Source organism: Salmo trutta, chromosome 23 (genome assembly GCF_901001165.1).
Source record: "Salmo trutta chromosome 23, fSalTru1.1, whole genome shotgun sequence".
In the NCBI taxonomy this organism is placed as follows: Eukaryota; Metazoa; Chordata; class Actinopteri; order Salmoniformes; family Salmonidae; genus Salmo; species Salmo trutta.
Window position 1 is genome coordinate 48,961,573 of NC_042979.1, and position 22,491 is coordinate 48,984,063.

Genomic DNA, 22,491 nt, shown 5'->3' on the forward strand with positions numbered 1-22,491 from the left:
ACACTTCCATTACCCCTGACACTTTCATTACCCCGAGCTCCTCCATTACCACTGGCACTTCCATTACCCCTGACACTTCCATTACCCCTGACACTCCCATTACCCCTGACACTTCCATTACCCCTGACACTTCCATTACCCCGAGCTCCTCCATTACTGACTGTTAGAGCTGTTAAGGCTCCATGGATTGATGAGGAATTGAAAAACTGTATGGTTGAAAGAGATGGGTCAAAAGGAGCGGCTAATAAGTCTGGCTGCACATCTGACTGGCTTACTTACTGTAAATTGAGAAATTATGTGACTAAACTCAACAAAAAGAAGAAGAAACTGTATTATGAAGCCAAGATCAATGATATAAAGAATGATGGGAAAAAAACGAAAAAAAGACAAATTCAACTCCATCTTTCATCGAATCAGGTGGCTTATTCATCACGAAACCATTTGATGTTGCCAATTATTTGAATGATTATTCATTGGCAAAGTGTACAAACTTAGGCAGAAAATGACAACAACGAACAGTGAGCCATTAATTATATTCACGCATAAAAAAAACTAATAATGAAAGAAAAGCATTGTATATTTGAATTTTGTAAAGTTAGCGTGGGAGAGGTGGAAAAATGATTGTTATCGATCCATAATGACAAACCTCCTGGCATTTACACAACTTAGATGGAAAGCTACTGAGGATGGTAGCTGACTCTATAGCCACTCCTATCTGTCATATTTTTAATCTGAGCCTAGAGGAAAGTCTTTGTCCTCAGGCCTGGAGGGAAGCCAAAGTAATTCCGCTACCCAAGAGTGGTAAAGCGGCCTTTACTGGTTCTAGCTAGGGATGCACGATATATCGGTGAACATATCGGAATCGGCCGACATTAGCTAAAAATGCCAACATCGGTTTTGGCTGATGTCTAGTTTAACGCCGATGTGCAAAACCGATGTCAAAGCTGACATACATACCTTACATAGGCACATGACGTAATGACGCCACGTAAAATGTTGCGCTACACGTGCAACACAGCATTCCTAACCTAGCCCACAATGTCTGCTGTGTGGATCGAGCAGCCAAGAAGTCATTTGAAAGAGTAAGAAAATTTCAGCGAGGCAGCTCAAAAGGCGAAATCCATTAAAGCCAAGATAATGGAATTCATTGCCCTTGACAATCAATCGTTCTGTCATGGGTGATGTTGGCTTTCGCCGACTGGTCAAGCACCGGTACACACTACTACCAAGTGAGCTATTTTTCAGAGGATGTTGCCCTACCTGAGTTACACAGTAATAGCGTCACTGCTATTAGCTTCACGACATACATACTATGGAACGCCGTTTGGGTCTTTGCGTGTCAAAAAGATACAGTAGCACTGTCAAAGCTGTACAAACAAGTCTGCAAACAAGCAAACACCGGCCATGAACGATGCATTTACAATATCCCGTTGGTAATAAGGCATCATTGTTCGACCGCAACATCTGGAGTAGCTAACTTTAGTTTGGTACCTAGCTAGCACCAATACAACCAGCCTGAAAACAATGACCAGTGGAAATGGCAGTCATTTTCATTATTCTTAGCAATGATTTAGGAATCATTGTGAGTAAGTATTAGCTAGGTTGCCACTTGTTGTTCGCTTATTGAAATTTAACTTTAGTTCATGAAAATAAATAGCTAGCCAGCTTCTTAACCCTGTTACCCAAAGCTAACGTTATAAGCAGCCAGCTAGCTTCATCTGGCAAGTGATGCTCGACCGGACCGGGTTATGTGTTGTGAAGCTAGCCACAATAAGGGTTAGGCACAATAGTGGAATTTGCGGTTTGCCTTCAAAACAAAAGTATGAAATTGACAGTGATGCAAATGAACACAAATAGTAGAATTATGCCATACTTTTATTTTGAAGGCTAACCGCAAAGTCCACTGTTGTGGCTAATGCTTATTGTGGCTAGCTTCATATAGTTGGTCCGACCACCATTAATTAAATAAGAACTGCCTTATAAATTAGGGTTATTTTAGATGATGACACCTAGCTATATAATTAGCTAGCTAACTATAGCTACTGAAACAGATGATGTCATTTTGCTATGTTTTTGGGGAAGAACATTGTTTGCATCCATGAGCTAGCTAGCTTTTTTATAACCAGCACTGTAGGTGCGCGAGACAACTTTACCAGCATCATAGCAGACGTATCGATCAATCGTTGTGACATATGAAATACGAGTGATAGCGTAATCAATGTGTAATAACTACTTAAACATTTTATGAACGTGTTAAATTATTATGTGACGTGCAGTCATATTCAGGTCCTGATTGGTCAACAAGCTTAATTGACACGTCAAATAGTGTTAAATAGTATATTTTTTGACACGCAAAGACCCAAATGGCGTTCTATAGAAATCCTGGTTGAGAATGAAACGATTGAACAAATGAACAATGAAACAGCACAGCAAGTAAGTGAAAGAAATAGGTTTTAATTATGTTTTACTGGTAATGGGGACATACGTAAATGCCAACAAAATAAATTTTTGGTGAGTGTGGTGTGTGTGTAACCTTTATTTAACTAGGCAAGTCGGTTAAGAACAAATTCTTATTTACAATGACGCCCTACCCCGGCCAAACCTGGACAATGCTGGGCCAATTGTGCGCCGCCCTATGGGACTCCCAATCACGGCCGGATGTGATACAGCCTGGATTCGAACCAAGGACTGTAGTGACGCCTCTTGCACTGAGATGCACATGTGTGTTAACTATTTAACTGAGGGCCTAGAGAGCTGCCCTGCGGAACACCACACTTTACATGATTGACATTAGAGAAGCACAACTTCGAAAGCCAAGATAATAAACAGATCACTGACCATTTCGAATCCCACCGTACCTTCTCCACTGTGCAATCCGGTTTCCGAGCTGGTCATGGGTGCACCTCAGCCATGCTCAAGGTACTAAACGATATCATAACCGCCATCGATAAAAGACAGTACTGTGCAGCCGTCTTCATCGACCTGGCCAAGGCTTTCGACTCTGTCAATCACGTTATTCTTATCGGCAAACTTGGTTTCTCAAATGACTGTCTCGCCTGGTTCACCAACTACTTCGCAGACAGAGTTCAGTGTGTCAAATCGGAGGGCCTGTTGTCCGGAACTCTGGCAGTCTCTATGGGGGTACCACAGGGTTCAATTCTCGGACCAACTCTTTTCTCTGTATATATCAACGATGTCGCAGCGTTGCTGCAGGTGATTCCCTGATCCACCTCTACACAGACGACACCATTCTGTATTCATCTGGCCCTTCTTTGGACACTGTGTTAACTAACCTCCAGACGAGTTTCAATGCCATACAACACTCCTTCCGTGGCCTCCAACTGCTCTTAAACGCTAGTAAAACCAAATGCATGCTTTTCAACCGTTCGCTGCCCGCAACCGCCCGCCCGACTTGCATCACTACTCTGGACAGTTCTGACCTAGATTATGTGGACCACTACAAATACCTAGGTGTCTGGCTAGACTGTAAACTCTCCTTCCAGACTCATATTAAACATCTCCAATCCAAAATCAAATCTAGAATCGGCTTTCTATTTTGCAACAAAGCCTCCTTCACTCACGCCGTGAAACTTACCCTAGTAAAACTGACTATCCTACTGATCCTTGACTTCGTCATCTACAAAATAGCTTCCAATACTCTACTCAGCAAACTGGATGCAGTCTATCACAGTGCCATCCGTTTTGTTACCAAAGCCCCTTATACCACCCACCACTGCAACCTGTATGCTCTAGTCGGCTGGCCCTCGCTACATATTCGTCACCAGACCCACTGGCTCCAGGTCATCTATAAGTCTATGCTAGGTAAAGCTCCGCCTTATCTCAGCTCACTGGTCACGATAACAACACCCACCCGTAGCATGCGCTCCAGCAGGTATATCTCACTGGTCATCCCCAAAGCCAACACATTGTTTGGCCGCCTTTCCTTCCAGTTCTCTGCTGCCAGTGACTGGAACGAATTGCAAAAATCGCTGAAGCTGGATACTTACATTTCCCTCACTAACTTTAAACATCAGCTATCTGAGCAGCTAACCAATCGCTGCAGCTGTACATAGTCCATCTCTAAATAGCCCACCCAATCTACCTACCTCATACCCACACTGTTTTTATTTACTTTTCTGCTCTTTTGCACAACAGTATCACTACTTGCACATCATCATCTGCACATCTATCAGTGTTAATCTGCTAAATTGTAATTACTCCGCTACTATGGCCTATTTATTGCCTTACCGCCTCCCGCCATTTGCACACACTGTATATAGACTTCCTTTTTTTCTATTATGTTATTGACTGTACGCTTGTTTATTCCATGTGCAACTCTGTGTTGTTGTTTGTGTTGCACTGCTTTGCTTTATCTTGGCCAGGTTGCAGTTTAAATTAGGTCTCAACTAGCGTACCTGGTTAAATAAAGGTGAAATATATATATTTTTAAAACAACGCCTCTCCCCTATTGGACCTAGATAGTTTGTGTGTATGCATTGATATGTAGGCTACGTGTGCCTTTTTTTTTTATTATTATGTAGTTTTGTCTTTGAGCTGTTCTAGTCTATTGATGTATTATGTCATTATTATGTCATTCTGTGTCATGTGGACCCTAGGAAGAGTAGCTGCTGCTTTTGCAACAGCTAATGGGGATCCTATTAACTGGGCAGCAGGTAGCCTAGTGGTTAGAGCGCTGGGCCAGTAACCGAAAGTTGGATCGAATCCCAGAGCTGACAAGGTAAAAATCTGTCATTCTGCCCCTGAACAAGGCAGTTAACCCACTCTTCCCTGGTAGGCCGTCATTGTAAATAAGAATTTGTTCTTAACTGACTTGCCTAGTTAAAAAAAAAATACTAATAAATGACCGAATACCAATTCAATTGAAAGAGGACAAAATGAGACTAAAACATTGGTTGCAATGGATCCTGTTGCTCAGGTAGTTTTGGTCAACAAGATCTGACATTCTTATTGTGAATAATGGTAACTGACGTAGAAAGGAAAAGTGCAATTCAAAAAGGTGCCATCTCGAACCTAAAAGGGTTCTTCGGCTGACCCCATAGAACCCTTTTTTGGTTCCAAGGAGAATGCGTTTGAGTTCCAAACCCTTTTCACATAGGGTTTTACATGGAACCCAAAAAGGGTTATCCTATGGGAACAGCCGAAGAACCCTTTCGGAACCCGTTTTTTCTAAGATGGGTGGGGCTGGCGTTTAAACTTTGACCAAATTTGATTAAGTGGTTATTTTTGTCATTACTTCAGAACAATTGAAAGTTGTGTACGTTGTAATAAAGTAAATAACTCTTGCCTTTAATTTGATATTGAACATACAGAGGGAGTTCTAGCCCTTGACCATGACATTAGACAGACGTCATTGGATGAAGGTGTCTTCTGTATGGAGGAGTTTTGTTAAGAGGCCCGAAGCTTGTTCTGAACATTAACATGCAACGCTTGAGGTAAGGTTTTGGAAGCATAAGGAACTTATCTTTCATATCAGTGAAAAATCATTTTTTTAAACAAAACGTAAAATTTTTGGGATTCGTTAAACACAAAGCAGCACTTCAGGTTGTCTAGCTCCTGGCTATCTTTTCTATGGATTGTTGGATAGATCTCATTATTGTAATGATTGTTTAATATTTGATGAGGGTTGTTTATGTTAACCGCCTGTATTCAATGGAGAAAGATTATATGCTTCTTGCCTCATTTCATGAATATGCATAAGCCATCTCGAGACCACGCCCATATGTGTTTTTTCTCAAATTTGCCTGGATTCCACGTGTCCTACTTATTATATCAAATCAAATGCGCCGAATACAAAAGGTGTCGACCTTACCCTGAAATGCTTACTTACAAGCCCTTAACCACCAGTGCAGTTGAAGAAATTGCGTTAAGATATATTTACTCAATAAAGTAAAAATATAAAGTAACACAGTAGAATTAAATAACAATAACGAAACTATATACAGGGTGCACCGGTACCGAGTAAACGTGCGGGGGTACAGGTCAGTCAAGGTTCATTTGTACATGTAGGTAGGGGTAAAGTGACTATGTATGGATAATAAACAGCGAGTAGCAGCAGTGTAAAAACAAAGGGGGCTTTTCACGCCTAACAGCTTGAGCATTACGAAACTTCTATTCGATCAAATAAACCTCACGTAGCAACAAAAAAAAAGAGGAAAAAAAGCCATTCATTTTTGTTGTTGACCAAATTCAACACTTATTGATCTCTTCATACAAAAACCGAATTCCTTGCTTTGGTGGGCGATAAAACGCCACCTGATGGAAGGAGACAGATTTCCCGAGGAGTTGAGCCTCTCTGTTCCTCTGGGATGTAATGGATCATCCGGGTAACACCCAGCCCACGGAACTGTGGGTAAAACGGTCCACTAGATAGCACAGCCTCAAAGTTGACAATATCTTAAAAAAAAAAAAATACATGAACACACACAAAAGAAAATCTACTTTTTTTTTGTAATGTAAATTTACCAGTTTGGTCAACGTTAGGGTTAAGGTTGTGTTTTTTAATGTTAGATTTCATCCCATTTAAAGACGATAACGTACCGAAATAGGAGGGGTTTAAGACTTTGTGGCTGTGTTAACGACCCTTTGCAGCAGGGAGGGATGCAGTAATCCGCCATTTCACCAGCTACGATGAGACCCGCTTCCAGTAAACATTGAGAGGGGGACCATCAATTTACCACATTATTTTTTTTGTTTTGGTTTGTTGCGTAGTTAGGTTAGAGGGCAACCGTGAGAGGAGACAAAACGAGTCCTCTAAAGGTTTGCGGAAAGGGGCGGAAGATGGCGGTCGACAGACGAGACGAGAAAGGTACGGAGCGGTCGTCGCAGTAACGCTAGCTAGCTAGCTAGCTACGCCTCTAAACTTGCTAACCATTGTCCCGTGTGGCCTTAGTCCTTTGTCAATTTATGCTAGCTAGAAAGACATCGTTGATAGTATTCCAGTTTACTCACAATTATTGCCTTCAAGAATGGTTCATTTTAAAACTTTTTATCAAATTAATTTGGACACAGCCAGGTTAGCTCATTAGCTAGGTTAACGTGACCACGTCTTTTACTAGGTAGCTACATTAGCTAACGACATCGCCGTAGCTTGGTAGCTAACAGTACACCCAGGTTTATACACTCTGGCCATAGCTAGCTAACCATTGAGGTATTAGGTAACGTTATCTACAGCGATGGTTAACCGCTAGTATCATGTCGCATTAGTTAGCAAACAAAATCAAGCAGAATTGTGCAACTGAGTACCCGATTTGTGCACCCCTTACCTGGCTCTGGTAGCCAAGTCAAACCCCATTCCAGGGCCGTCATTGTAAATACGAATTTGTTCTTAATAACTGACTTGCCTAGTTAAAGGTTTAAATACAATTCTAAATATGGTAGATCACCGAAAATATATCACATCACGTTATTGGACTCATTCAGCAGTTTTGACCTAATTAAGTAGAATACTATTGGAAATGTATGATGCAAATTAAATGTAACGTTATATTCGATTAATATTCCGGCGTATGGCGATATCTTACTATACAAACACATCTGGAAATGCATCAATACGGTCGCAAACACATATTTAGCAGATGTTATCGCGTGTGTAGCGAAATTTTACTATTATCCCCCCGTGTACCGGTACGTACATGATCCGTTCATGCTGCAAAGTCATCGAGTAACTCCTTAACAATATTTTATGGTGAGATGGTGGGCAAAAACTGGCAAAATATGTGTGCTTTCTTTGAGACATTTTGCAACACAACGCTAACACGGCTAATGCCTAGGAACGCTAGTCAGGGATGTTGCGTATCTCTCTAAGCCAATCCGGTTTCAGCAGTCTGTTTACCCCTGACAGCCGTGCAACATCAGGAAGTAGCATGTCTCTAGCATGGCAGTGGAAACGTTTGTTTCCCAAAGAAAGTACACATATTTAACCCGTTTTTTTTCAGCTTACTCGCCAGTTTAAATCTATACTGAACAAAAAAATATAAACGCAACATGGAGCAATTTCAATTATTTTATTTCGTTACATATAAAGGAAATCGGTCAATTGAAATAAATTCATTAGTTCCTAATCTATGGATTTCACATGACTGGGCAGAGGCATAGCCATGGATAGGCCTGGGAGGGCATAGGCCCACCCACTTGGGAGCCAGGTCCACCTACTGGGGAGCCAGGCCCAACCAATCAGAATTCGTTTTTCCCAAACAAAAGGGCTTTATTACAGACAGAAATACTCCACAGCTGTCTGGGTGGCTGGTCTCTGATGATCCCACAGGTGAAGAACCCAGATGTGGAGGTCCTGGGTTGGCTTGGTTACATGTTGTCATGAGGCCTTTTGGACTTACTGCCAAATTCTCTAAAACGGCATTGGATTCAGCTTGAACATTACATTCTCTGACACAGCTCTGGTGGAGATTACTGCAGTCAGCATGCCAATTGCACGCTCCCTCAAAACATAAAAAAACCCGACACATTTGAGTGGCTTTTTGTCTCTAGCACAAGGTGCACCGGCGTATTGATCATGCTGTTTAATCAGAGAACGGCTCACTAGCAGGGATGTAAACAAATTTGTGCACAAAATGAGAGAAATACGCTTTTTGTGCATATTGACATTTACTGGGATCTAATATTCTAACTCATGAAACATGGGACCCACACATTACATGGTGCGTTTTTAGTTTAGGAGGAAATCGACTAAACCTTGAATGGAGAATGTTTTAATTATGAATCGGTCCATGCCGCTGCAGACCAGATTTTCCTTGGCAAAAAAAGAACACAAAGCAGACTAAACGCCATAGTCCTTTTTAATCCTACTTTTGTAAAATATTGTGTGGTATAGCTTGCAGTACAATATTGTGTGGTATAGCTTGCAGTACAATATTGTGTGGTATAGCTTGTGTCTCTGGATGATACATTTTTCCGTCATTAGGACTGTTTTAGGAATGTCTCGTAATCAATATGCAGAAACGGTCAATTTTATGTTTTCAATATATCACAACTACCTACACATTAGGGAAGTTAACAGTTAGCTGCAGAAAATCGATTTGGTTAATTAGTATAATTTTGTGTTTTCGTTAGTCGTCTTATCTTTTCACGCGCAAAGCAAACATATGCTATTTGGCTCCTCAAACTCACGCCTCTCAAGACCATTTTTCCCCCCGGGACGCCTAAGTCCAGTGTTTTAAAAAATAAATTTCCACAATGGAAAAATGCTTTAAGTTATATGACTAACACCAGATATAAAGTATGTAGAAAAGATAATGTACCTGACACGGTCAATAGTATGTGCACACCTGATCGTCGAATATCTCATTCCAAAATCATGGCCATTTAATATGGAGTTTCTCCACTCTTCAGGGAAGACTTTCCACTAGATGTTGGAACATTGCTGCTGGGACTTTGCTTCCATTCAGCCACAAGAGCTTTAGTGATGTCGGGCACTGATGTTGGGCGATTATGCCTGGCTCGCAGTCGCCGTTCTAATTCATCTCAAACGTGTTCGATGAGGTTGAGGTCAAGGCTTTGTGCAGACCATTCAAATTCTTCCACACCGATCTCGACAAACAATTTTTGTCTGGACCTCGCTTTGTACGGAGGCAGTCATGCTAAAACAGGAAAGGGCCTTCCCCAAACTGTTGCCACGAAGTTGGAAGCACAGAATCATCTAGAATATCATTGTATGCTGTAGCGTTATTTCCCTTTAAAAAAAGGCCTAGCCCAAACCATGAAAAACATCCCCAGACCATTATCTGTCCTCCACAACTTTACAGTTGGCACTATGCATTGGGGCAGGTAGCCTACCACTTCGCGGCACAGCCGTTGTTGCTCCTAGATGTTTCCACATCACAATAACAGCACTTACAGTTGACCGGCAAAGCTCGAGCAGGGCCTCATCCTATAATGGTGCCACTTTGAACGTCACTGAGCTCTTCATTGTCATTCTACTGCCAGTGTTTGTCTATGGAGATTGCCTGGCGGTGTGCTTGATTTTCTACACCTGTCAGCAACGGTTATGGCTTAAATGGCAGAATCCACTCATTTGAAGGGGTGTCCACATACTTTTGTAACTATAGTATAAAGATTATTTGGCTACTCACTAGCATGTGGGCTTGAGAGATTGTTTATGAGGCCTGTTGATTTTCCGTATTGCCTGCTACAAGAAGTTAGTCATTTAGTGGTTCTGGTAAAATTTGTAACTGAGGCATTTTCAAAGACTGACTTGACAGCAAGTGATTATTGCAGAAAATGCTTAAAAAAATAAATATATATATTTAATTGAACCTTTTTATTTAACTAAGCTAGTCACTTAAGAACAAATTCATATTTACAATGACGGCCAAACCCGGACGACGCTGGGCCAATTATGTGCCGCCCTATGGGGCTCCCAATCGCGACCCGGTTGTGATACAGCCTAGATTCGAACCAGGGTGTCTGTTGTGAAACCTCTAGCACTGAGAGGCTGTGCCACTCGGGAGCCCAAAGTGGGTCTTATGGATGTTGGAGGCTTATACTTAGCCTGAGTATAATATCACAAGCCCTGAATTAAATTGGATTATTGCTGACTGTTAGGAATGTAGTGTGTTTGACCTTTTTAAATTCACTCATATTGATATCGCTTTGATATCAGTAGAACAAGAGGGGGGGAGAGTCAGGTCTCCTGTTCTGTTCAAACTAACCTTACCAAAAAACAAAAACAAAGGAATCTGCAAATTATATGTACAGTGTGTTTTAAAATGTATTCACACCCTTTCGCTTTTTCCACATTTTGATACCTTACAGCCTTATTCTTAAATTGATTTAAATAACTTTTTCCCCCCCTTATCTTACACACACTACATAATACAAAGCGACAACAGGTTTTTAGACATGTATTCACACTCTTTGCTATGAGACTCAAACATTGAGCTCAGGTGCATCCTGTTTCCATTGATCATCCTTTGAGATGTTTCAACAACTTGATTGGAGACCACCTGTGGTAAATTCAAGTGATTGGACATGGGCTGATAGTGTTTCCCACTCACACATTCTTGCCGCAATCACATTTTTCTCACTAGTTGAACCAGTTACAGAGTAAAAAAAATAATAAAAAATGCTCCAATTGAACCAGGTGCTCTAGAAAAGCTTCTGTAGTGACCGCAGCAGCTTGTTTATTTACCCTGCCAACTATCTGAGACTTGGATGCAGGGGGATAACAAGTAGAATCATGCTGCTGACTAAACTCAACTTCACCATTTATGATGGAGTTGAGCGTTGACTAATGTTGGCTGACTGGAACGCTGACGTCACACATGTAAAATACTTATTTCATCACCCTAAGCCCCCCCTGGACCTATGACTTTATAATCCGGCCCTGGTCGGAGCTCCAACCCACACTATTTGCCGTTCAACTCCATAACTCGTTGAGTTTAGTCTGCTCTAACTAGTCTAGCCACTCGACTCTTGATTCTCAAAGTTGATTTAAAAACACTTACGCTAGCTACATCCCAAATGTCATCTTATTCCCTCCATAGTGCACTTGTTTTGAACAGAGCTCTGTGGGACTTGGTCCAAGTTAGCTACCCTGAATAGACTCTGCACTCTGTTAAGTTGAAATCTACCCTAAATGGACTCTGCACTCTGTTAAGTTGAAATCTGCTGTGTCTAACTGTGGTTGTTACCTATCTGTCGTCCCAGAGGGAGAGCTCAACGTGCTGGATGACATCCTCACCGAGGCCCCTGACCAGGATGACGAGCTCTATAATCCTGAGAGTGAACACCACGTCAACCAGAAGAAAGGTACCTTTTTAATAGTGCACTTCTTTCTGGTCATTTAAAAGGTTATATTAGCGAGCCTCATTGTCAATCTGTACCATCATGCCCAAATCATTGTCACTCTTTGTCATCCCTTTTTGCAATGTACACTGAACAAAAATATATATATATATAAACGCAAAATGCAAAAAATTTTAAGATTTTATTTAGTTATAGTTCATATAAGGAAACTGGTCAATTGAAATAAATTAATCTATGGATTTCGCGACTGGGTATACAGATATGCATCTGTTGGACACAGATACCTTAAAGAAAAGGTAGGGGCGTGGATCAGAAAACCAGTCAGTATCTGCTGTGACCACCATTTACCTCATGCAGTGTGACACATCTCCTTCATATAGAGTTGGTCAGGCTGTTGATTGGCCTTTGGAATGTTGTCCCACTCCTCTTCAATGGCAGTGCAAAGTTGCTGGATATTGACGGGAATTGTACACGTCGATCCAGAGCATCCCAAACATGCTCAATGGGTAACAAATCTGGTGAGTATGCAGTCCATGGAAGAACTGGGACATTTTCAGCTTCCAGGAATTGTGTACAGATCCTTGCGACATGGGTCCGTGACTCATGATGCTGAAACATGAGGTGATGGCGGCGGATGAATGGCACTACAATGGACCTCAGGATCTCATCACGGTATCTCACTGGACTACGTCCGTGAAGAGCACACTTCTCAAGCGTGCCAGTGGCTATTTGCTCACTGAAATCGGTTACGACGTCAAACTGCAATCAAGATAAGACCCTGGTGAGGACTACGATCATGCAAATGAGCTTCACTGAGACGGTTTCTGATAGTTTGGGCAGAACTCTTCGGTTGTGCAAACCCAGTTTCATCAGCTGTCTGGGTGGTCTCCGATGATACCGTAGGTGAAGAATCCAGATGTGAATGTCCTGGACTGGCGTGGTTGCATGCGGTTGTGAGGCCGGTTGCATTTCCTGCCAAATTCTCTAAAACGATGTTGGGAGGCGGCTTATGGTAGAGAAATGAACATTACATTATTTGGCAACAGCTCTGGTTTTTGATTCCTGCAGTCCGCATGCCAATTGTACGCTCCCTCAACATGAGACATCTGTGGCGTTCTATGAAAACGCCACATTTTAGAGTGGCCTTTTATTGTCCCCGGCAAAATGATGCTATAAAACCTGCTTGGTTTTGCTTTAATTTTTTTTAGAGAAGGCCAGCATCCCAGAGTTGCCTCTTCACTGTTGACGTTGAGACTGGTGTTTTGCGGGTACTATTTAATAAAGCTGCCAGTTGAGGACTTGTGAGATTTCTGTTTCTCAAACTAGACACTTTATGACAATTTTGTTAGCACAGTTTTCAGCTGTGCTAACATAATTGCAAAAGGGTTTTCTACTGATCAATTAGCCTTTTAAAATGATAAACTTGGATTAGCTAACACAACGTGCCATTGGAACACAGGAGTGATGGTTGCTGATAATGGGCCTCTGTACGCATATGTAGATATTCCATTAAATCAGCCATTTCCAGCCACAATAGTCATTTACAACATTAACAATGTCTACACTGTATTTTTGATCAATTTGTTATTTTAATGGATTAAAAATGAGCTTTTCTTAAAAAAAACAAGGACATTTCTAAGTGACCCCAAACTTTTGAACGGTAGTGTATGTAATTTTTCCATCACATAACACAGCCACAAAGTCAGAACAGATGCCGCTCTGGACGGCGAAATAAAGTGAGAGACTTTGACAGACAGTCAAAGGCAGAGGGGGTTTTAAGAACATGGACACATTTTCAAAATGTAATATTGAGGATTTTAATGACTTTTTTTTAAACATTTTTTTCTCCTGCAGGATCTAAGAGGAAGAATGATCGAGGGGATGACCACGAGCTGAAACGTCTCCGGCCCTCAGCTCACACCACCACCAGACAGGCCACTAAAAGATCTGCCCTCTCGGCCGGTGCTAGCGGGAAAAAACTGGTCAACCTCAGGGGTGGGCGGCACCCCTCCGAATACAAGAACGAAGATTACTACGACGACCGGAAGACCCATTCCATCCGAGCTGGTGGTGGGCAGAGGGGGGACCCTCCCAAAGCAGGCCACCTTGACAAGCCTCTGGGTCGCAGGAGAGAGCCAGACAGACACAGGATCAAGCCTCTCATGCCTGAGCTAACTACAGAGGTAAGAGTGGCTTCACTAAGGGTTATGAGGGGATGTTACTTTAGGATATCTGCAGGGCTGTTGTTTAGGTCTTTTCACTTCGCTAGTCAGTATAACCTTTTCTTGCTAGAATGAAATGAGATGCATCTTCCAGTAATCTATAGATAGGTCACAAAGCCAGCGACGACGGGGGGAAACACTGCTGGTTTGTAGGACAGGTCCCTGTCGGTCACAAAGCCAGCGACGGGGGGAAACGCTGCTGGTTTGTAGGACAGGTCCCTGTCGGTCACAAAGCCAGCGACGGGGGGAAACGCTGCTGGTTTGTAGGACAGGTCCCTGTCGGTCACAAAGCCAGCGACGACGGGGGGGAGACGCTGCTGGTTTGTAGGACAGGTCCCTGTCGGTCACAAAGCCAGCGACGACGGGGGGGAGACACTGCTGGTTTGTAGGACAGGTCCCTGTCGGTCACAAAGCCAGCGACGACGGGGGGGAGACACTGCTGGTTTGTAGGACAGGTCCCTGTCGGTCACAAAGCCAGCAACGGGGGGAAACACTGCTGGTTTGTAGGACAGGTCCCTGTCGGTCAGTAAACCAGCGACGACGGGGGGAAACGCTGCTGGTTTGTAGGACAGGTCCCTGTCGGAGACAAAGCCAGCGACGACAGGGAGACACTGCTGGTTTGTAGGACAGGTCCCTGTCGGTCACAAAGCCAGCGACGACGGGGGGAAACGCTGCTGGTTTGTAGGACAGGTCCCTGTTGGTCACAAAGCCAGCGACGACGGCGAGACACTGCTGGTTTGTCCCGCCTCTCGGTACCTGTTTTGGTGCGCTGTGGTTGGCTGCAGTCAACCATAGAAATTAACGGAGGAGAGGGCTTGATGCTTCCCTATCTTCTATGAGTGAATTTCTACATCCCATGTTATGTAAGTGGTAACGATGAGTTGAGGTCCACTTCATTATTGTTTTCTGGCACATTAATTTATTTTCTTTTTGTGTGTTTCCACCACGGAGTCGGGGCACAGGCCATTTACGATTCTTTTGATTCAATTTTTCCCCCCCACCGGTTCTTTGATTGGCAGCTGAACAGCTTGTGTTGACTAGTTTATAGAAGGTGTATTACTGACTTAATAAAGTCAACCTGTAAATCATACAGTGAGTGTAGTTATGTCGCATCGAGACAGTAAACCAAAAATCTGGTATTTTCCTAGTATTCAAAGCCCCGTGTCGAGACTTGCCAGTGACCGCTGAAGTGACTCGTCAGCGTAGCCTAGTGAATGGTTGTTTGCGAATGAACGGCTCTTTTTGAGCTGATCTTTTAGTCGAATCGCAAAACAACCAACACACTGAAGTCATATAGGCCCTCGTCCATATCCAAAACAACCAACACACTGAAGTCATATAGGCCCTAGTCCATATCCAAAACAACCAACACACTGAGGTCATATAGGCCCTAGTCCATATCCAAAACAACCAACACACTGAGGTCATATAGGCCCTAGTCCATATCCAAAACAACCAACACACTGAAGTCATATAGGCCCTATTCCATATCCAAAACAACCAACACACTGAGGTCATATAGGCCCTAGTCCATATCCAAAACAACCAACACACTGAAGTCATATAGGCCCTCGTCCATATCCAAAACAACCAACACACTGAAGTCATATAGGCCCTAGTCCATATCCAAAACAACCAACACACTGAGGTCATATAGGCCCTAGTCCATATCCAAAACAACCAACACACTGAGGTCATATAGGCCCTAGTCCATATCCAAAACAACCAACACACTGAGGTCATATAGGCCCTAGTCCATATCCAAAACAACCAACACACTGAAGTTCTATTTTTTTCTGTCATTTTAATTGTAAACTCATGTCTTTCTACTCAATACCACAACTAATTGTACCAATCTGGGAGGTAAAGTTGTTAAAGTATATCATAATTTAGCTGTGTATTACAGATGGAATCAAGCCATTAGGATACCAGAGGCCGCCACAAATGGAGCTCGTTCTGCAAAAAAGAAATGTTAGGGTTGGGCCTTGCTGCTTTTTCTATTTTGGCTGACTTACGGAAAACCGATGGTCCACTTTTTACCAAAGCCTTATGGCCTTTGCCAAAAGTAGTGCACTATATAGGGAATAGGGTGCCATTTGCGATACAGACCCTGATGCCTTTCTGTTCTCCTCTTGTCTAGAAGCTGATGCGCCCCAATGAGGGGAGTGTTGGCAGGGTCAGCACTTCCTCCAAGGAAGAGGCAGAAGAAGAGGCGTCAGACCAGGAGACGGGCAGCACGGCCGAATCCTCCGAGGGAGACAGGTCCAACATGGAGGGAGAAGAGGTGATGGAGGAGGAAGAAGAGGAAGAGGAGGAGGGAGAGAAGGGCCCAGAGGAAGACGAGGAAGAGGAGGAGGAAGAGTATGAACAGGAGGAGGGGGATCAGAGAGTTGTGAATGAACCGCCTGATTACGACACTCGCAGCGAAGCCAGCGACTCCCAGTCTGATTCTGTGTCCTTCTCTGAGGGGGAGTCGGTTCACTCTGGTTCTGGGTCTGACGCCTCAGGTAAACAAACATATGCTCAACACCTTTTTCCCTTCTCTTTTCACCGTCTTGGTTGCATCCTATTCTCCTGACATCTGTTCACTTCCCTTCGTGGATTAAGAAGGAAATGACTGGTATAAGAAAATAGGTGAAACGGCCTCTACATTTACGTCATTTAGCAGACGCTCTTATCCAGAGTGACTTACAGATTGGTGCATTCACCTTATGATATCCAGTGGAACAACCACTTTACAATAGTACATCTATATCTTTTTTGGGGGTGGGGGGGTTAGAAGGATTACTTTATCCTATCCCAGTTATTCCCACGTCTACACCGATCCAATGTTGATGTGGGACGTAGTGAACGAGTGCAAACATCTGGAGTAAAGAGATTGTTTGGGACGCAGCACAGAACTACTATAACGTTTCATTTCTACAGGACTCAGCCCACTTCCTAGTTCACTGTTAGTCGTACCAATAGCAGCAGTAGGCTACCACTTCAAAACATACACTTCACACTAATCTGTGTTTTGTGAACGACGTGGCTGTTGCAAAAATGTTCCATCCCAATTTGTAGTGATATTGATATGTTGTTAAAATGTTCACTGTGGGTTTCTGCCTGGATGTGAAAACAAGAAGCACATTGAGAGAAGTGAAGTGAGCTTGAAATACGTCCCGAATTGTATTTATATTCCCCCCCCGACTTCTCTCACCAATTTTGTGATTATGATCTTGTTTCATGGCTGCAAAGGTCGAGTCGTTTCCTCCTTAAACATGTTCCGCCAAACCGCGCTTCTTAACACCTGCTCCCTTAACCTGGAAGCCAACCGCACAAATGTGTCGGAGGAATCACTGTTCAACTGACGGCCGGTGTCAGCCTGCAGGCGCCCGGCCCACCACAAGGGGTCGCTAGAGTACAATGAGCCAAGCATAGCCCCCCCCCTCCCCCCCCGGCCAAACCCTCCCCTAACGACGCTGGGCCAATTGTGAGTCGCCCTATGGGACTACCAGTCACGGCCGGTAATGGGATCGAACCGCAGGCTGTAGTGACTCTGTAACGCTGCGATGCAGCGACACTCGGGAGGCCCTAAAAGCAAAACGCAGTCATAGAAAACAAACACATTCTTCAGTTGAAAAGGTCCTCAATTAGCCTTTTGGACTGTCTGACAGGCACCAATTCATTTAGAGAGCCTTGGACTGTCCTACAGGCACCAATTCATCCCATTTGGGGATTATTCCACAAGTAAGGTGCCAAAAATCTAACCGCAGATGTACCTAACTGGTTTGAGATGGACAGTATCTCCAGAGTTACCCATCTCTCGAACCGTGTCTGGTATCTCTGTCCTATGACGCTACCGCGGAGGTTTATGTAGGAGGGCTTTATATGAAATGTACAATTCATCATTCTTGCTTTTTTATTTTACGAGGCAAGTCAGTTAAGGAACAAATTCTTATTTTCAGTGACGGCCTAGGAACAGTGGGTTAACTGTCTTGTTCAGGGGGCAGAACGACAGATTTGTACTTTGTCAACTCGGGGATTCGAACTTGCAACCTTTCAGTTACTAGTCCAACGCTCTAACCACTAGGCTACGCTGCCGCCCCTTTTTCAAAGAGGACCAGGCTACTTTCTGTATCAGAAAGTAGCCTGGTCCTCTTTGAAAAAGGGGCGGCAGCGTAGCCTAGTGGTTAGAGCGTTGGACTAGTAACTGAAAGGTTGCAAGTTCGAATCCCCTGTCGTAAAAGCCTAGTGTGTTTATCATAAACCATGTCCAGTAGCTTTTTAATACAGTGGCAGCTACATTCATATAAATGATATCCCCATAGTCTATAAGCAGTATGAAGAATTGCTATCTAATAACACACATGACCTGTTCTTATAAAGGAAGGCCGTGTTTCAATTCTTTAACTAACTCATCAACATGCTTTCTGAAACACAGCTCGTCAATTCAGATGCCTACATGATCAAAAGTATGTGGACACCTGTTCATCCAACATCTCATTCCAAATATCATGGGCGTTAATATGGAGTTGGTCCCCTCTTTACTGCTAAAACAGCCTCCACTCTTCTGGGAAGGCTTTCCACTAGATGTTGGAACATTGCTGCAGGGACTTGCTTCCATTCAGCCACAAGAGCGTTAGGGAGGTCAGGCACTGATGTTGGGTGATTAGGCCTGGCTCGCAGTGTGCTTTCCAATTCATCCCAAAGGTTGAGGTCAGGGCTCTATGAATCATCGCTCCAGAGAACACGTTTCCTCTGCTCCAGAGTCCAGTGGTGGCGAGCTTTACACCACTCCTGCCGACACTTGGCATTGCTGCTGTGATTTTTATAACGCATGTCATTTTTGCCAGTTTAACACATTTTTGTTTATTTCTCTCCTCCAGGTTCTGAGAAGAAGCATGAGAAACTATCTTCCTCTGTCCGAGCTGTCCGCAAGGACCAGACCAGCAAGCTGAAGTACATCCTACGAGAAACACGCTTCTTCCTGATCAAGAGCAACAACCATGAGAACGTCTCCCTGGCCAAGGCTAAGGTTAACTTCTCCGTCTTAACTTAGTCTCTCAATCTCTACCCGGTACAGCCAGTAGAGGACTGGCCACCCCTCAGAGCCTGGTTCCTCTCTACCCAGTACAGCCAGTAGAGGACTGGCCACCCCTCAGAGCCTGGTTCCTCTCTACCCAGTACAGCCAGTAGGGGACTGGCCACCCCTCAGAGCCTGGTTCCTCTCTACCCAGTACAGCCAGTAGAGGACTGGCCACCCCTCAGAGCCTGGTTCCTCTCTACCCAGTACAGCCAGTAGAGGACTGGCCACCCCTCAGAGCCTGGTTCCTCTCTACCCAGTACAGCCAGTAGGGGACTGGCCACCCCTCAGAGCCTGGTTCCTCTCTACCCAGTACAGCCAGTAGAGGACTGGCCACCCCTCAGAGCCTGGTTCCTCTCTACCCGGTACAGCCAGTAGAGGACTGGCCACCCCTCAGAGCCTGGTTCCTCTCTACCCGGTACAGCCAGTAGAGGACTGGCCACCCCTCAGAGCCTGGTTCCTCTGGTCTACCCAGTACAGCCAGTAGAGGACTGGCCACCCCTCAGAGCCTGGTTCCTCTGGTCTACCCAGTACAGCCAGTAGAGGACTGGCCACCCCTCAGAGCCTGGTTCCTCTGGTCTACCCAGTACAGCCAGTAGGGGACTGGCCACCCCTCAGAGCCTGGTTCCTCTGGTCTACCCAGTACAGCCAGTAGAGGACTGGCCACCCCTCAGAGCCTGGTTCCTCTGGTCTACCCAGTACAGCCAGTAGGGGACTGGCCACCCCTCAGAGCCTGGTTCCTCTCTACCCAGTACAGCCAGTAGAGGACTGGCCACCCCTCAGAGCCTGGTTCCTCTCTACCCAGTACAGCCAGTAGAGGACTGGCCACCCCTCAGAGCCTGGTTCCTCTGGTCTACCCAGTACAGCCAGTAGAGGACTGGCCACCCCTCAGAGCCTGGTTCCTCTGGTCTACCCAGTACAGCCAGTAGAGGACTGGTCACCCCTCAGAGCCTGGTTCCTCTCTAGGTTTCTTCCTTCTGAGGAGTTTTTCCTAGCCACTGTGCTTTGACTTCTGCTTTGCCAGCTGTTTGGTTCTAGGCTGTGTAACTGTTAAGAATGTTGTGATAACTGCTGATGTGAAAAAGGCTTTTACATAATATTTGATTTAGAATGTACAAAACACAAATTACCGCCAAAAATCAAATTCTCTGTTACATGTACATTAAAAACAGTAATGTTGACTGATGCTGAACACAAACAAACAAGTCTGCTGTTTTATGTTGTTATTTCCAGGGTGTGTGGTCCACTCTGCCTGTTAATGAGAAGAAGCTGAACGCTGCCTTCCGTTCTGCCCGCAGCGTCATCCTGGTCTTCTCTGTCAGGGAGAGTGGAAAGTTCCAAGGTAAACAGTCAGAATAGGATGCAATCTATCTATCGTGCGTAGGCACAAATAAGACTCTAAACCTAGCGCACGCCAGTTTCCCCACAAAGGTTTTGATTGGTCCATTTTGAACTCGACGAGGAAGTGTGCGTATCTCGGATCAACAGAACGCACAACTTGTTGTTGTTGATCGAATGTATTGCAACCAAATATCATTTAGTTTGAGGGAAATGGAGGTGTCGAATGCACAGTATTTATAATGATGGGTAGGATAATGATGATCCCGTTCAGTCACGGGTGATGAGGCCCCAGAGCCCTGTTGTACTTCCTAACTAATCAATAACCTTTTAGAAATCAAGCAAGTATAAAGGAGGAGCGAAAACCTGCAGACACCGGGTCTTCCAGGAATTAACAGCCCTGCCTTAGACAGCATCTTGGTTTTCTGTCTTGTCTTGGATCACATCCCTGACGTTATCATGCTGTGTGTAGGTCAACGCGTGCTATCGGCCCGTGCGGAGGTCGGCCCGTGTGTAGTGTACTGAATATGGTCTGTCGTCCTGTGTGTGTGTGTGTGTAGGTTTTGCCAGGCTGTCCTCGGAGTCCCATCATGGAGGGTCTCCCATCCACTGGGTCCTGCCTGCTGGGATGAACGCCAAGATGCTTGGTGGAGTGTTTAAAATCCACTGGATCTGCAGGTAAACACACACCGCTTCAGGCTTATCCTCAAAGACACGGATACGTCCCAAATGGCACCCTATTCTCTATATAGTGCACTACTTTTGACCCGGGCACCGTAAGGTTTCGATCAAAAGTAGTGCACTATATAGGGAGTTTGACCTGCCATTTGGAACGCATCTCATGTCTTTACTGGCATTGTGGTAGCAGCCAGAAATATGAATGTGATGATTTTTCAGCCAATACAGTGTTTTTTTTTTTGTGATCTCAGATCTGTTTTTAAGACTTGTGTATCCCATAATCCAGTGTTAATAATCTAAACGACTTGTTTTCAGACGTGAGTTACCGTTCACTAAAACGGCTCACCTCTCCAACCCGTGGAATGAACACAAGCCTGTAAAGATCGGCCGAGATGGACAGGTAAACACATTCTTCGTTTATGAAAGTTATCTTTTGTCTTTTGGTTCTGCGTCGATCACTTTTCTAGAGCTTGTCTCACTCTAGGATTGTGGGTTTTGATTCCTGCTGGGGTCAATCATACAATCATGTGTGCATACATTTTGTTGAGTTACTTTGTATAAAAGCATCTGCTGAATGCCATATACAATGCATTCGCTAAGTATTCAGACCCCTTGACTTTTTCAACATTTTTTTTTAATGTTATAGCCCGATCCTAAAAATAGATGAAATCGTTTTTTCCCCCCTCATCAATCTACAAACAATACCTCATAATGACAAAGCAAAAACAGGTTCTGAGAAATATTTGCAAAAGAAGAGAAATATCACATTTACATAGGTACTCAGTCCTTTGTTGAAGCAACTTTGGCAGCAATTACAGTCTTGAGTCTTCTTGGGTATGATGCTACAAGCTTGGCACACCTGTATTTGGGGAGTTTCTCTCATTCTTCTCTGCAGATCCTCTCAAGCTCTGTCAGGTTGGATGGGGAGCGTCGCTGCACAGCTATTTTCAGGTCTCTCCAGAGATGTTTGATCGGGTTTAAGTCCGTTCTCTGGCTGGGCCACTCAAGGACATTCAGAGACTTGTCCCGAAGCCACTCCTGCGTTGTCTTGGCTGTGTGCTTAGGGTCGTTGTCCTGTTGGAAGATGAACTTTCACCCCAGTCTGAGGTCCTGAGCGCTCAAGGATCTCTCTGTACTTTGCTCCGTTCATCTTTCCCTCAATCCTGACTAGTCTCCCAGTCCCTGCCGCTGAAAAACATCCCCACAGCATGATGCTGCCACCACCATGCTTCACTGTAGGGATGGTGCCAGGTTTCTTCCAGATGTGACGCTTGACATTCAGGCCAAAGAGCTCAGTCTTTGTTTCATCAGACCAGAGAATCAAATCAAATCAAATCAAATTTATTTATATAGCCCTTCGTACATCAGCTGAAATCTCAAAGTGCTGTACAGAAACCCAGCCTAAAA

At 44.2% G+C, this 22,491-nt stretch overlaps 1 protein-coding gene and 1 long non-coding RNA gene across 2 annotated transcripts in view; both read left to right on the forward strand.

The window, feature by feature from the left end:
- Positions 1-6,571: 6,571 nt before the first annotated feature.
- The window catches only part of ythdc1 (YTH N6-methyladenosine RNA binding protein C1), a 45,241-nt gene continuing 29,321 nt past the window's right edge, over positions 6,572-22,491 (forward strand). The window contains exons 1-8 of the mRNA XM_029710563.1: positions 6,572-6,826; positions 11,683-11,784; positions 13,636-13,964; positions 16,144-16,510; positions 18,872-19,020; positions 20,302-20,410; positions 20,967-21,084; positions 21,400-21,484. Coding sequence (XP_029566423.1) covers positions 6,799-6,826; positions 11,683-11,784; positions 13,636-13,964; positions 16,144-16,510; positions 18,872-19,020; positions 20,302-20,410; positions 20,967-21,084; positions 21,400-21,484 — 1,287 coding nt within the window. The 5' untranslated portion in view covers positions 6,572-6,798. The remainder of the gene's footprint in view (positions 6,827-11,682; positions 11,785-13,635; positions 13,965-16,143; positions 16,511-18,871; positions 19,021-20,301; positions 20,411-20,966; positions 21,085-21,399; positions 21,485-22,491) is intronic.
- LOC115160181 (uncharacterized) lies at positions 13,976-15,969 on the forward strand. Its single transcript, XR_003869024.1, has 2 exons — positions 13,976-14,111; positions 14,157-15,969. It is a non-coding gene; the product is annotated as an uncharacterized LOC115160181 (long non-coding RNA).